The sequence below is a fragment of the Haemaphysalis longicornis genome, unplaced genomic scaffold (assembly GCF_048455015.1).
Source record: "Haemaphysalis longicornis isolate Haplotype H1 unplaced genomic scaffold, Haemaphysalis longicornis Haplotype H1 scaffold_7, whole genome shotgun sequence".
Lineage (NCBI taxonomy): Eukaryota > Metazoa > Arthropoda > Arachnida > Ixodida > Ixodidae > Haemaphysalis > Haemaphysalis longicornis.
Window position 1 is genome coordinate 44,327,582 of NW_027526422.1, and position 16,059 is coordinate 44,343,640.

General features: G+C 46.5%; 1 protein-coding gene across 2 annotated transcripts in view; it reads left to right on the top strand.

The window, feature by feature from the left end:
- The first annotated feature begins 1,157 nt into the window (after positions 1–1,157).
- Positions 1,158–16,059, top strand: part of LOC144145419 (guanine nucleotide-binding protein subunit beta-2-like) — a 64,391-nt gene continuing 49,489 nt past the window's right edge. The window contains exons 1-2 of one of the 2 annotated variants that reach the window (XM_077677031.1): positions 1,158–1,488; positions 2,053–2,106. In XM_077677031.1, the coding sequence (XP_077533157.1) occupies positions 1,486–1,488; positions 2,053–2,106 (57 nt within the window). In that variant the 5' untranslated portion in view covers positions 1,158–1,485. The remainder of the gene's footprint in view (positions 1,489–2,052; positions 2,107–16,059) is intronic. The other variant, XM_077677032.1, reaches the window with a different exon arrangement.

A 16,059-nucleotide genomic window follows, 5' to 3' on the forward strand; every position in this document is an offset into this window, starting at 1 on the left:
CAGTCAACTTTGTAGCTCCTTTTTACGGCCGAAGCCCCTTAGCGGCTCGGGCTGTCGGCGTCTCACGTCGTCGTCTCATGTAATCCCGGTACTGAAAACCGGGACACTCGTTTTCCAACGTCTCGCGCTAGAACGCAACGCGTAATAGAAGAAAAGTGTATAATGGATAAAACCGGTTAATGGATAAAAACAGCCCGACTTCAGCCAAAACAGCCCGACTGCGCCACCAAGAATGCAATCACCCAGGTCTAAAGAAGCAAGTCCTGTCTGCAATAGCACCACCAGCCTTTTTTCTTTCCGCTCATTTTTTCTTCCCCGAAAATAACAAACTCCAATCACGTGATTTGCGCCGTTCGGTGTCACTAATTTAGACACACGCAGATTTATTGACCATGCATGGTTCGACCCGCCGACGCTACACAGCTAATGACTCATGAGGCAGCCGTAGTGGATGGCTCCGGATTAATTTTGACCCGCTGGGGATCTTCAACGGGCGCCTAAATCACGAATACACGGGCGTTTCCGCTTTTCTCCCGTCATAAAAGCATCCGCCGCGGTCGGGATTCGAACCCGCGTCCTTGGGCTCAGCAGCACAATGGCTTCGCCACTGAGCCACCCCGCCGGGTCACACGCAGATTTAGGCTGGGATCAAGGAGAATCGAAGATGTACGTGAACGCCCGGATGAACAGAATTCCTGGTGCCTACCTGGCTAATTTAAACCACATCTTCAAGCATCCGAACAACGCAGAGAACGAACGATATTCCGTGACCCCCATTAGCCCACTAAAATCAAAAGTAGATTAACCGGGGGTCTTTTAGGATTACCGCTGTACATCTTCCGGTCTAGGTCACACCCTGTCCCGCTTGCCTGCACAGTGGCCAGCTGCGCACGGCTAGTTCAACGGGCCAACATTGACCTGCGGGAGGGTCAGCGGAAGATGAGGGTAAGCCAGTTTGCCCCAAGGTGTGTGTCCCCGAGTAGCCGATTGCTCGCCAAGGCCAGGCACGGGGAGAAACGAAGAAGCCCCGGCCGGCTTTGTCCCTAATTGCATTACACGAAGGATGCGCCTCTCGCCGGGGGCATTGAGGCGCGTCGCGCCACGAACACGCAACGCTGAGCACAATTCAACGGCTTCGTCGCCTCCCAGCGTCGACCAAAAGAGCGCGCGCGCAGCGTGCGAACGGTAGTGCACGTGAACGACTCGTCCGCCCGGACGAGCGCCCGTGTCAGTGTGTGTGTGTGTGCGCCGAGCGCCTGACTGGAACCTTGCCTCTCCGTAGTAGCAGTCGTAGTAGTGCGGCGTACACCTGGCCCGAGTGCGGCGCGCCGCTGTTGTTTTGTTTCTACTCGAACCTGTTGGTCGGCCTCTCGTTTCACTGGTCCGTGTTGACGCGTCGTGCTACGAGTATCCGAGCTGCGCTTGAGGGAGTGAGTGAGTGGGCGTGGGTGTCTGCGTCGAAGCAGGGCCGAACAATCGTCGAACATGGTAAGCGCATGCCATTGTGTTTTTGTTACGAGGAAAAGCGACCGTGGGTGATCGGCGGGCAGGATGTAAGCGAGCTGTGCGCGAGGAAGGGGCGGGCTTGGAACGGAGGAACGCGGCTCTATTACCAGTTTGTTGCCGAGTGAAGAGGCCTTGGTCACTGCAAGCGTCGCCGGTGATTACGTCAAGGCCGCCTAATACGTTGCCTCGGGTTGCTAACTGTAGCAGGCCGGGCCATCGCTGCACGGTGTTTTAACCCGCATGCGTCGCAAGCACGACGTAATTCAATTTTCTGATCACTTTGCTTTTGTTTTGTTTTTCACATTTCCCGCGGTTCGAGGTCAAAATTCAATGACGTTTTAATATATTTGGGCGTGAAAGTGATTGGAACACGTACAAACGGGACTGAGTGCCAAGTTGTTGTTCCGCGCCACAATATTAACAATAATAAATAAATAAATAAATAAATAACCAGAGGGTGTGGTGTAGACCATCCACAAGTTATTGCATTTAACGAGCGGAAAATGATCAATTTGTTAATTGAAGCACCTGCCCTTTTGTTTACAGGATGACACTGAGGAGCTTAAAAAAGAACTAAATGGACTAACTGCGAAGATAAAGGTGGGTAACATTACACACTCCCGTCGAAGCGTATTCATTTTTTTTTTTTTGTTCCAGACATATCGGGTATCTGAAACGCTTTATAACGTGTGGCGTGAGAGCCACTCAGTAGACTTTTCGCGAACGAATTATTTTCCTTTTTAATCTAAACATACTTACGGCAACACAAAACACTTAAAACCGTATTTTAAATCAACATCCTGGAGAAAACGTATTGTAAAACTGAGTGGAAGCTGCCCTAATACTTCCGACAATCTTTTTTTTTTTTTTTTTGAGCGGTTGCTTTTTCCATTAGCCGGCCCGAAACCCTGCCGCGTCAAACGGGTCGCTTCGCTATTGCCCGGAGTGTTTGGAATTCCAACTCAAACCTTTCTTTTATTTTAAATTCCAACCGCGTACTGCCTGCGTTTTTTTTTCTGTTTTTTTTTATTATTTTCGTGTAGGCGTGCGGGCGCGTGTGTGCCCGTCGGCGTGTGTTTATGCGGTCTGATTTGTGCGTGCATCGCTGGGGGGACGCAGAAATATGGAATGGAATGGGTGACTTTATTCTGGATAGAAGGTCAAAAGGTCCTGCTGTGTGTGTTGCGGAGAAGTGGGGTATAAGAAAACGTTATACAGTAAAAGCTCGTTAATTCGAACTTGAAGGGGACCACAAAATTGTTCGAATTAAGCGGAGTTCGAATTAGTGGATGGGGGCGCTACAATGAGTGGACATCGCGTTTCACTGCGCGGGCAGAACACAAAGCCACCTCTGCACTTGTTATCGCGAATTAGGGGCTACTACACGTTTGTGGTAGGTGATTTTTTTAAATAACGTTCGTGGAGGTCGAACAGCGAACGAAATTAATGGATCAATCATTTATACGCCCGAAACAGGCACTGACGTTGCATTCATGTGAGCTGTGAGCCGTAATGTCGAAATAATCACGCTGTCTATGCGCGAAAACAAGTTTATCTACCAGGCGGGGTCGAGGCAGTAAAAATTAAATGTAATCGGTAATATGCATTTGCCTTGCGTTTCTTCTGTCGCGACTCCATGAGCAGCGCTTGGAACTTGCCGAAGAGCTCAAGCGCAGCGTCATAATTCTCATCTGCTGAGAAATAACGTGCTGCAACATCCAGCCTCGACCCTGATTTGCATGCATCTCTGGTAAATTTGGTTTCGTTTGGTATTTGCAACCTATTGTAATCGCTCTGGACCGACTTCTTCTGCGAGTAGCGATAGAAAGCAGGGGATCCCAGTTCGAATTAACCGTTCTGTATACCGACGCGTTAGAATTATCAGGAGTTTTCCCCCATTGAAATATACAGGGCTGTGCCGGCACCAGGGCGTCAGTTCGAATTAATTGTAAGTTCGAATTAACCGACTTCGAATTAACGAGCTTTTACTTTACAACATCCCCAGCTTTCCCACTCAAAATTCTGACCGCACAGGAACCTAGAAAGTCGTTACAGAAAAGTGATATTTGGCATAGAACAAGGAGTTGACCCATATATGAACACTGTAAAAAATTCTTTCGAAAACTATAATTAATCTTTGTGTAATTCATTGTCAAAAGGTACTACCCATACATTTAAATGGGATACATTCCATGGATGTGGAAACTTGTTGAGCAACGCGGTAGTCTTGAAACTGCGCACCAAGCAGTTTTGCCATCAATATTAGATGCGCGAAAATTATTTGCAATGCGCTGAACAAGCCCCGAGTAATCACTCCCGAAAAACTGTGATGAGCCGGAAAGCTGTACATGAAGACTAAAAAAAGGGGGTTCACAAACTAACTAATCATGACCGTAATCATCTCGTTTATCATAAGTGATAAATCTAAGAACGCCTCTCGCCGTAACATTTTAATCACGAAAAGAAAGAAACAGGAGACCATATATCTAGGGCTGTACTTCTGCACAGCAGCCCACGAAACAGGAAAAGGGGGCTGGAAACAGTTGTGGCACCAAACGTAACCACAGCGCTTGGACGGATGAAAAACACGTTATTTATTTGTTTTTCTCGTGCTTGCACTTGTGAGCGCAATTAATTTCATTCGCCAGACACAGTGCCTTGTTGTGGTGGCGTGGACCGAGTCTCGGTGTAAACCAGAGCGCAATGGTCGCGCAGCAGCTGCAATGTTCGCAAACAGGTGCCTATAGTACTATCCGAACAAAGCCTGTTCTGTTCTCTCTTCATGTTGCAAAAACAAGCTTCACTGGAAAGGGTTCCGTAAAAAACAGGAGCCAATTCGGAGGGAACCTGTGTTTGGGAGAACGGAACCACTTCCGTTGCAGCATGTTTTTTGGGGAAGGGGTTCCGTAAGTAGTTGCTCCTGGGACCAATTTGGAGGGAACCGGTTTTTTGGAGAATGAACCCCCTTCCGTTAGAGCCCGTTTTTACGGTAGCGGTTTTCCAAAAGGTTGCTCCTGGAGCCAAGTCGGGAGAACCCATTTTTGAGCGAATAAACTCCTACCCGTCAGAGCCCGATTTTACGGAAGGAATTCCGTAAAAAGTTCCTCATGGTGCCCATTGGGAGGGAACCGGTTTTTGGAGAACCAACCCCCTTCCGTTAGAGCCTGTTTTTGAGGAAGGGGTTCCGTAAAAAGTTTGATCCTGGAGCCAATTATGGATAAACGGTTTCTGTGAGAATAAAATCCTCTCGTTAGAGCTCGATTTTACGAAGGAGGTTCCGTACAAGTTGTTTCTGGTGCCAATTCAGATGGAATCGGTTTTACTGAGAATAAACTCCGTCCGTTAGCGCCCCGTTTTACGGAAGGGGTTCCATAAAAGTTTCTCGGAGCTTCAGTTTGGAGAGAACCGGTATTTCGGAGAATAAACTTTCGTTAGAGCCCGTTTTTACGGAAGGAGTTCTGTAAAAAGTTGCTCGGGGTTTCAGTTGTTCGCGGAAACAGGTTTTTCGAATAATAAACTCCTTCCTTTAAAGTCCGTTTTCACGGGAGGGGTTCCGCAAAAGGTTGTTCCTGGTGCCAATTCGGAGGGAACCGGTTTTTCGGAGAATAAACTGCTTTTATTAGAGCCCGTCTTTACGGAAGGGGTTCCGTAAAAAGTTGCTGCTGGAGCTAATTTGAGGGAACCGGTTTTGGGGATAATATAACCTCTTCCGTTAGGGCCCTTTTTGCAGCACGGAGAGAGAAGAAAGCAGGCTTAAGCTGCTTGTTTCCCATCCGAGCCGGTTCGAGCTACGTACATATATACATCGTCAGGCTGTCATATCTCCTACCACACGGAAAAGATTGTTCCCGAAACCGTGTTAAAAAAAAAAAAAAACCGGATGGTCGAAATCAACCTGTGGCCCTCCACTACAACTCGCCACGTAGTCTGGGTGCAACTTCGGCACGTAAAACCGCAAATCAAATTTGGTGTTTCCGAAACCAACAGAATGTCATGCACAGTTCATGCTGCGGTCTTGGTATATGATGTTCTTGCACAATACCTTCCTAAACTCTTTTACCACTTTCTCAAAAGCATTCTGCGGCTGTTGTACAAGAAAAACAGGTATGCTACCCTTTTTTTTTTGAAAAAATACGTTTCCCCTCAGGATACATATTCCTGTACATCATTTTCTTACATACAATCCCGCCTCATGAAGCCTACATCCGTTGCATATATTTCTGGAATATTTTCCGATACCACTTGCTTTGCGGAGACAGACTGCCATTGATCACAAATTCAGAATGACAAAAAATCTGCCATTATTTCTTTTGTTGCTACTGTTCACCATGCACCCACCGATTAGAGTGGATGCTGGAGCCGCACGATAAGTTATCACAGCCGTGAGCAGCGAACAATTAGAAATGGTTTCCAGATGATACTAAAATGAAAAAAAAAAAGATGAAGGAAGCTCACACTAACGCGCAAGACTTGACTGTCGCGAAGCTGTACGCAACCTTCACGACCATAAAAATGGTTTAAGTCCCTGATTCCAGCCCATTTGCTTATTCTCAGCTGCCGCAACGACATTTACTCCATAATTGTTGCTTTAAGTGTGAGCTTCCTTCATTTTTTTTCTGGAAGTGGTAGTCATTGGACATCACCTTGGAGGGGCGTACGCTATGACGTGTCTTTCTCGTTCCGAGCAAATGTTGCCACGATTACGGTGAACGCAGGAGTCTTTCTCGTCCCGAGCAAGTGTTGCCACGATTACGGCGACAGCTGCAGATTTTTTTTGCCCAATCTTGGCCAGTCTCCCTAAGTGGGTGTGCTTGGCTCGACAAACGTGCTCCGGGGACGCTGGGCGGTCGCCGCGACGCACGCAGACACTAGCGCTCGTCATTTTATTGTTTTTTTTTTAACTGCCGGGCGGTCGCCGCAATCTTGGCCACTCTCCGTAAGTGGATATGCTTGGCTTAACAAACATGCGAAGGGGACGCTGGGCGGTCGTCGCAGGGCACGCACACACGAGCGCTAGGCACTTTTTTGGTTTTGTTAACTGCCGGGCGGTCACCGCGAAGCCCTTTATCACGTACGCCTGCTCGGCAATTTCTTGGTATTTTTAACTGCGGGTACAAAAAAATTAAGATTTGCTAAACAGCATCGCTGTTAATATTATCGACAACGCAAAATCGTGTAGTCAATCCGCTTAGTTGTATTGAAAGCAAAGAAAATGCGAAGACTGTCAGAGAATTTGTTGCAAGCAATACTGTACCGTGTACCGTGCATATGTGTATGCATAACTTTCTGAGTGTCGTCGCTTTTACATATTTTGACACTGACTGCGCCCGCTCGTAAACATGAGCTCGTACTTGCATCCACTGCAAGAGGTCTGCTTGCAAGTACTTCCGCAAAATCATATACAGTAATCTTTCATCTAACTTAAAGTCGTAAAATCCGCTAAAAATTTCGATATAAGCGGAGTTTAGAGTTAAGCGAAGTGCCGAAAATTTGTGGCCGGGTCACTGAAATAACAGGTAGTGCTGGTAACAAAAAACTCCTCTGCACGGGGGACCGCTTTCGTAATAAGGACAAAATAATTCACAGGAAATATGAATTTTTATTATTGTGGATGCGAACACTGGGCGATGTTCGCCTGTTCCGGCTTTCGCCTGTTTTGCATGCTGCGTTCCAGAGCTGTTCAACGCACCGTATCAATTGTTGGTCGCCACCGCTACATTCTACCTTGTTGCGAAGCAGGAGCAGCATGTTTCTTGTTTATGCCGTTGGAGGCGCTTCTCAAGGCTCCTCGTCGTCCGCATGATCAGCTGCGTCAGCCATAGCTATCTCAATGGTGTAGGCGTTGGACAGCATTCCGGTAACGGGGACATCTACCTCGTACAGCGCGTACTCCGTGTAAATTTGCCGTTCACGACCGCGTTCGGCGCGTAGTGGGAGCGAAGCGTCCGAATGGAGACCTTATCACCTGCTTGTAGCGGACTTTTCCTTGTGTCTTCTCTGTCAACATTTCGAGATATCCGCGGCCGCCCGAAAAATTGTTTCGAGATAAAGGGGGAAAAATATATAGAACCATTGCAATGGGATGAGAATGCACGGTGAGAAAAAGTTTAGACTTTACCGATGTTTCAAGATATCCGATTTCGAGTTAACGGGGGATTACTATATCTAAATAAAGCTGTTTCAACGTATACCCGAACGTAACCTAGCTTACACGTGGCGTGACGTCACAGCTGCCACACTTGCGCTAGCACAAGTCATTCATCGCGGTGCAATGACTTTGAAAGACATTGCGTAGTAGAGCTCTTGCTCTAAAACAACGTAACTCTCAGTTTACAACAAATCCAGGCCTTCCACATGAATCGTTTGTAAGGTTTGGAGTCGTGGTGCTCCTTTTGTGAATTCCGTGTATTACTTCGGTTGCTTTCCCAAAATGAAACGATCGCTTCTTTTTTTCTTTTTCCCCATGTTGGTAATAATCAAGTGATTGCCGTTTACCAGTCCGTCAGTTGATTGCAAAAAAGTCGCCATGGCACCTGAATCATAATGATGTCCTTATTACCACGGTATCCAATAAACAAGAGCGCCTCTTCGTCTTTTCATTGGTAAAATTTGTTTTTCCGAACTGCCAGCACCGCCGAGGTATGCCGGTAGTCTGCGGCGATTAAAGAGTGTCGACAATGCGGCCCAAAATCATTTCAAAATACGCATGGAGCAGACGAAGGGCGCGGTGGTATCCATAATTAAGATGGTGGCACTTCAGCATCTTCAGCATCATCATCATCACCGGCAGCAACAGCTTATTTCAAGTCAACTGCAAGACGAAGACAGCGACTTGCAAATGCTCGTGTTGTGACCTGTCCGAATCCATTTTTCCCCTGCATTATCTTATCACACCCTTCCACCAGATTAACTGTCTGCTAGTCCCACCTCTCGCTATCTAATATGTTCATTGGTGGTCTACCGATCGGTCGACAGTTCTCCAGATTATATTCCCGCCCAAATTCCACTGCTTCCCCTTATAGGGACCCTGCAACACTTTCGATAAACGCTTTCACTCTTTCCTTCACGTCTGGACGCAAAGCTACAGTTATCGCCAGTACGGAGTGGCACTGCGTTATTTGCTCGTCGCACCAGATACGCCTTCCGTTTCTGCTTTGTTTTTGGGCTTTATTTTTAAAGTTGCTATCGAAAAGCGTTCATTGCTGCAACTGAAGGAAAACTGGCCAACAGCCGCTACATGGCCTCAGTGATGTAATTCGGGCGTCGAAGAACGTCAAGGCCGGGAAAGAAAGCAAAGTCTTTTGAACGCGTTTCCAAGTTATCTGATGGGCATAAAGCAGTAATTTTTCGCTGAGGTACTTTGCCACCCGCTAATCTAAGAACTGGGCGTGTTGGGTGACTACGTTCAGCAAGCATTTAAGATTTCAAAAAAAGTTGAAAAAAGTGTTGCAGGGTCCCTTTAATTTCAGCTAGGAGGTATCCCACATCTATTTCACGAAGCTTGTTTCCTATATCTAAGCCTGACTCCAATCAGTATGCTTCCCACGGTTCGTTGTTCCGACTCAACTTGCTTTGGAGGTGTTCAGTAAGGTCATCAGCATTTAATTCCTTTTTTTTTTTTCTTTTTTGCTTAGCTGACAAATAGCGATCCGGTAAGTACAACTTTAGTCACTTGCTTACTTTCACTAGATTTATTAGATAGATAAACTTGCTTACTTTCACTTGCGCACTTTCACTAGATAAATTTATTAGTCCTAGCATCTTGTTATTCAGAACGACTATGACATTGATTCAGCTGCATATATTTCTGCAGGCGACAATAACAACAACAACTTCTCACCCTTGGTTGTTCAGAAAGGACTAAATGTTAACGTAACCTTGCACTCCCGGTATATCATAAATGAAATAAAAGAAATGCGGCAGTTATTTGCGTCATTTCGAGCAGTTTGCGAGGAGCATTACGAGTAATACGTGCTAAGAACAAAAAAAAATGTTATGTGACGTAATTTGGTTTTCCCAATTCGGATCACAGCCGATGCGACCATATTATGTTATTTTTTTGTTCTTTATAAGTATTCGTAGAACAATAGGACCTATTTTGAACCATTCGGCCAACATTTTGATACACTTGCATTCAATCAGCTAATTAACGCGCGTTTGTGCTCATGGGTTGTCCGTTGCATGGTCGTATTTTCGAAAAGGCGATTCTTTTCGGCTAGCTTCAACTTCACTGTAGTACTTCGATTTCATAATGAGAGAATATTTTTTCCTCTGTGACTGTTCCAGTGAATTAATCGATCGCACTTTGTTTCAAAGCTTTATTGGTCCAGTGGCTTGATTCTAAAATTTGCAAATTTATTTCTTCATTTCTAGAGTTTCTTCGCATTCCTTCGAGTTCTCGAACCTTCACAAATTCACGTGAATTTGTTTCTTCACATCCTGTACGACCACGTCCGGCCATGGCAGGAAACTTTCGTGAATGAAGGAGTATATACGTCTGATGATTATTGAACTGCAAACCTGAATGAGGTTTTAGGTTTGATCACTGTACACTCTCGTTGCCGCTGACGCGACACCGACGCTCCTAAACTAATGGTTGAGTACATGCTGAGCTTTTGTTACGCGCTATGGTTGAATACGGAACAGTTCGATTTTTCGACGCGCATTCTGGCACAGTGTTGGCTAACTTTAAAAAGTAGCTTTTCTCCGTGGATGGTCGCCCACGGCTGAGTCGCCCGGATCGCCTTCACCTTCACATTAGGTGTCTTCGATTTGGCTGCACTCCTTGCATTCAGGTAGTGCAGCACTCGCCTCTTCGATATCCGAGTGCAGCGCGCGGCGCCTGCACTTTTCTCTTCGATTTACCGACGGTGCAGAGAGTGCAGGATGGGTTCACGGCTTTCCCTGCACCTCCCAGGGAGGAGGTGCAGAAGCAGACGACAAAAGTGCATGACCGGTTCTGCAGTGGCGGCGCCTGCGCTGAACTGGCTGAACTCATTCTGAATTCATGCAGAAAGTGCAGGCCTAATCGAAGAGACCTATTGACGATACCCAATGTACCTTCAAAACCATGAAGGGCGGTATTTGGGAAATTGAGGAAATCGTGGCCGACAGCCCACTGCTTCGGCTGTGATAACCAAATACTTGCGAAGCTTAATCTTAACCCGGGCCGTCAGTGATATTAAGATGAATGCTTAAGGATTTATAAGGTCTGCATTCGATGCGCGAGCCGCGGTCGCAACCTTTGGTGCCTTCGATCGCGTCATTCATGATTTTTTTTTTCGTATAACCATCGTGTAAAAGGACCGCTTAGAAGTCAGGTGAGTGTTTTTAAGTTCTTTTTTTAATGCAGAAGCTTGCTAATAAGCGTAAAAACGATCTATACATATAGACCCCGGATTCCCGAAAAAACTGGAGAAGTGGGCCGTGATATGGACCCTGTGTCCATGAGGCGAAGTTCGGGGGACGGCCGGGGTGTGTGCCGCAGGAGGCGAGGTGCACGAGGCATAGCAGCTCCACACCAAACTATGCTGTAGCATGCTCAACAAGAGAGAGAGAGAGAGAGATGAAACGTTTATTTGAACTGAAAGGTCTTGATTGAACTAGGGTAGGTTCCCTCCTTCCAGGGCCCCTGTTTCCTCTGCCCCAGTCTTGGCCCTAAAGATCAGATACTTCTGAACCCCAGGGTCAGAGCTGGCCAGAGCTGCCTCCCATAGCTCATATAACTTGGTGTTGGTGTTTACTGAGGGCCATATAGTACGACAACCCCAGGATGCATGGAATAGGGTGGATATTTCACCGCACTTATTACATGCGTTTGTGAATTTCTCGGGGAACATCTTCGATAGCCTGAGGATGTTGGGATAGGTGTTCGTCTGTATTTGTCTAAGAGACTGATGCTCTGCAGCTGTTAAGCCTTTATCTGGTGGAGGAAAGAGAGCTCTGGCTTTTCTTTGAATGTTGAGTCGCTCACCGAAGGTATTTGGGAGAGGGGTGAGGAAGCTAAGACTACTGGCTGAGCGGTTAGTAAGTTCTCGCGCAGCTTGGTCTGCTCTCTCATTACCCTGAAGCTCCTCATGTCCCGGTGTCCAAATGATATTTTGGAACTTTGTGATATTTACAGGTAAAATTTTTGTGAGCCTTTTGTGGATTCGGCCATTTATAATGTTTTGTACGGCTTTCTTAGAGTCCGTAATTATTTGGAGGCTTTTTCCTTGGAATTCTCCATACCTTACGGCCAATAGAAGGGCGCCAGTTTCGGCCTCCTCTGTGCTGGTGTTCGTTAATGTGAGACAGTCCCTGATTACTCCTTCTTGGTCGACGATGACTAGGGAAGCATTGGTCTTGTCGTAAAAGCCAGCGTCTGTATATACAACGTTTGGGTTTTTTTCCAACTTTCTGCGTAGGAAATTGACCCTGGCTTTCCTTCTGTCTTGATGCAAGTGGGGGTCCATGTTTCTTGGAATGGGGAGCGCTTTCAATTTCTCTCTGGCGGCGTTGCTTAGGTCTTCTTTGTCGATAATTGATTGTACATCTAACCTGGAGCCTACTCTTTGCAGAATGGCCCTGCCAGTTCTTGTCTTTTGCAGCCTTTCCTTTTGTGAAACAAGGGTAGCTTCACAAATTTCTTCAAAAGTGTTAGACACGCCGAGATTCATGAGTTTTTCATTTGCCGTGTAGTTGGGAAGACCGAGAGCCGCTTTGTATGCAGTACGCAATATAACGTTGGTCTGTTCCTTTTCCTGCCTGTTTAGAGAGTGAAAAGGCAGACTGTAAGCAACCCTGCTTACTACTAAGGCCTGCATGATACGCAAGGTTTCTTCTTCTTTCAGCCCTGCTCTCTTTTTGGTTATCCTCCTAACTATCTTGGCAATTTGCAGCGTTGATTTTTTAATTTTTGCAATTGTAAAGTTTGCTCTGCCATTGCTTTGAACAATCATCCCAAGGATTCTTAATTTATCTGTCTCTGCTACTTCGTGGTCCCCAACCTTGATTTTTATCTCCCCTGGGCTCCTATATCTGGCGTCGTGGACTCTGATAACTTCGGATTTTTCTGGTGCGCACTCTAGGCCGTTATCCCTTGCCAACTTTTCCACCCAGTTCGTGGCTTCTTGGAGTGCCTGTTCCTTTTGAGCTAGGGAGCCTTTAGTGGCCCAGATGGTTATGTCGTCGGCGTACAATATGCAACCTATGTCGGGGATGTCTTGGAGTTTCTTTGCTATGTTAATCATTGTAATATTAAAAAGCAAGGGGGAGATAATAGATCCTTGTGGTGTTCCTTTGTTTGGCATTTTGAAGGCGTCGGAGCGAACGTCTCCAATCCCAATGGATGCTGTGCGGCCTGATAAGAAGGCTTTGACGTAGTTGTATGTCCTCACTCCGCAATGTAATTCGTTAAGTGCTTGTAGAATGGCCCTGTGGGACACATGATCAAAGGCTCCCTTTAAATCTAAAGCCAAGATAAGGTGTTCGCCTCCTCTTGGGATGTTCTGTAGCACTTCTTCTTTGAGGATTAGAAATGCATCCTGCGTGGAGATGCCCTTTCTGAAGCCCAACATGGTGTGTGGTACAAGGTTGTTGTCCTCGATGAAGTTTGACAGTCTGTTCATAACGACTCTTTCGAATATTTTTCCCACACATGATGTCAAAGATATAGGTCTCAGTGCGTCGATTCCTGGCTTTTTTCCTCGTTTCGGTATTGTTATGACATCTGAGTGCTTCCAATCGGGAGGGACTTCGCCCTTGATCCACAGATTATTGTTAATATATTCTGTTAGTTCTTCTACTTGTCTGTCACCGAGGTTCCTGATCATCGCATTTGTTATACCATCGGATCCTGGGGCGCTGTTCTTTTTGGCAGCCATAATGGCGCTGTAAACCTCCTCCTTGGTGATGTCTTGGTCCAGAAGTTGGTTTGGTTTTCCCCTGTACACTTCACTGTAGGGCTCTGGGACCTGTTTGCCTTTGAGTTTTTTCTTTAAGGCTTCAATGAGGTCCTCGTTGCTACCTTCAAATGTATGGGCTATCCTTTTGAGCATGTGGTTGCTTTCCATCCTTGTTGCAAGGGGGTCTAGCATGCTTCTAAGGATCGCCCATGTTTTTGAGGTGCTCAACGTTCCTTGCAGTGATTCACAAAAATGGTTCCAATTTTGTCTTGCTAAGACATCGGCATATTCTCTCGCTTTCTTAGTGATTTCTGCAATCCTTCTTTTTAGCTTTCGGTTTCTCTTTTGCCTCTTCCACCTTCTCGTCAGGCTATTTCTTGCTTCCCATAGGTGCGCCAGATGGGAGTCGATATTTGGAGTCTGCGTTGAAGTTTGTAAAAATGCTGTGGAACGTTTGTACTTTTCTTTCACGTTGGCACACCAATCCCTGATGGAAGTTACTTCCTCCGGATTGCTGTCACCACTCAAGTATTCCCTGAACTTTTTCCAATCGGTAATCCTAACTGTCCCGAGACGCCTCCGAAATTGGACAGTCCGGATTGAGATACTAATTATTGAGTGATCACTGCCCAAATTCTCTCCTAAATTTGTCCACACGACGTCTTCTTCCTCCTTTACGAAGGTTAAATCGGGGCATGTATCCCTTGTATTTTCTCCGCCAGTTCTGGTTGGTTGATTAGGGTCACTGACGAGAGTTAGGTTGCAGATCTCCGCTGCGGTAATAATATTGTTTCCCTTTCTCGAGTTACGTTTATAGCCCCATTCTCTATGGGGAGCATTGAAGTCACCTAGTACGATGACCTGATTGCCCTTTGATTTCTTGATAGCTTCCTGGAATAGATCCTCGAATCTTTCATCACTTTTTCGCGGGGGGCTGTAAATGTTCAGCACAAAAGTGCTTTTCTTCCCTCTTTTCGTTGGGACTATCTCTATGAGAATGGCGTGAGAAGTGGCTGTCTCGAGCGCGTGTTGTATGGTTGTTATGTCCTTTCTGACGAGAGTAGCTATGCGGGTTTCTTCTTGTCCTTTAATTGTATTGTAGCCCAGCAGCCTGGCGTTGTTGCCTGCTTCCTGAAGACATATGACATCAGGTTGGATTGGTGCTGTTTCTATGTATTTTTCTAAACTGTGTTGTTTACGTAGTAGACTTCTGCAATTCCACTGCCAGATTTCAAGGTGATTCTTAGTAGTGGACATCCCTTTATTCTTCATCGCTAAAGCTGAAATCAGAGTCACTTTCATCCTTTTCTAGGATCTGCTGTTTTTCTTTCCTTGGATGTCCCGGCATTTCTAGTTTTCTCTTACCGTCAGTGTTTCTTATTTTATTTGCATCTACTTGTCTCTGTAGTATGTCGAAACGGTTGTTCATTACCTCGAGCATTTGAGCTAGGAAGAGCCCAATACCACTGGGGTCATTTAAGAGACCTTCCGGGACCGAGGGCTGAGGTATGGGTGGGGGCTGAGTTTGAGGGAAGGGCATGCGGTTTTTGGATTGTGACTGATGGTTCTCGCGTACTATTTGCCTGGGGAGTTGCCGTAGTTGTTTTTTGAGGTCTGCAATCTCTGCGTTCTGTTTGTCAATTTGTGCTTTGAGCTCCTCAATTATTCGATCTTGCTCTGATTTGTGTGTGTCAACTTTCGTATTGGTGTTAGCCAGGGAGGCAGCGACCGTAGACCAGCTCACCTTGGGGGGTTTCTTGGTTTCTGCGCCTCTGGAGTCTTTAGGCTTAACCGTCTTTGTATCCTCTTTCTTCTTTGAGGTGCTGGGGGACTTGTGTTGGGACGTTACCCTGGACTGGGATCTGTCTCTTCCCTCTTTCTGCTCGTCCAAGTCCGGCCACTCGGTGCTGAACCACCTGCGACGTTGTTGTTTGCGGTCCTTGGTGTCGTCTCTTCTTGATTTCCTTTGATTTTGGTTACCCTGCGGTATCCTTGCTTTCCTGAGCTTCAGTGGACATTCTTTCGAGCCAGTAGGATGTTGTTCGTTGCACAGCACGCACCTGGGCTGACACGGGTGACAGTCTTCTGGGTTTTCAACAGCACAGTTCGGGCACTTCTTGACTGCTGGGGTGGGGCACACATCAGATCGGTGTCCGGGTGTCATGCATATGTAACACACTTGCCTGGTGGGTCTGTACAAATAGCAGGGCATTTCTCCGCCGTAGAAGTACACCACTTTTGGCACGGTGTTGCCTTCGAAGGTAATCAAAGCAGTCTTCGATTTTCCTAGCATGCGGGCTTGTATAATTTTGGTGTTGTGGGTACGGATACGTAATCCATCCATGAGTTCTGATGGGGTCGTGTCTTGCGGAAAACCATGCACAACTCCTTTCACCTCTTCTTCCGAAAAGGCTACGTAAGTCACTACCTCGTGTGAGGTGCCTCTTATGTTGATGCGGGAGATTTTTCGCAGCGCGTTCGCCGCTTCCGTGTCTGGCGTGCTCATTATTAGAATATTTGAGCCAAGACGCGGGCGCACGACAAACTTGTGCAGATATTTTTCCCCTTGCTCGCACGCTTCAGCAATGGCTTTCGTTATTTCGATGGTGCTGTAGTCTTTGAGCGAGAGGCCCTTACGCGGCTTCATGACTATTTTGACGTCATCCCT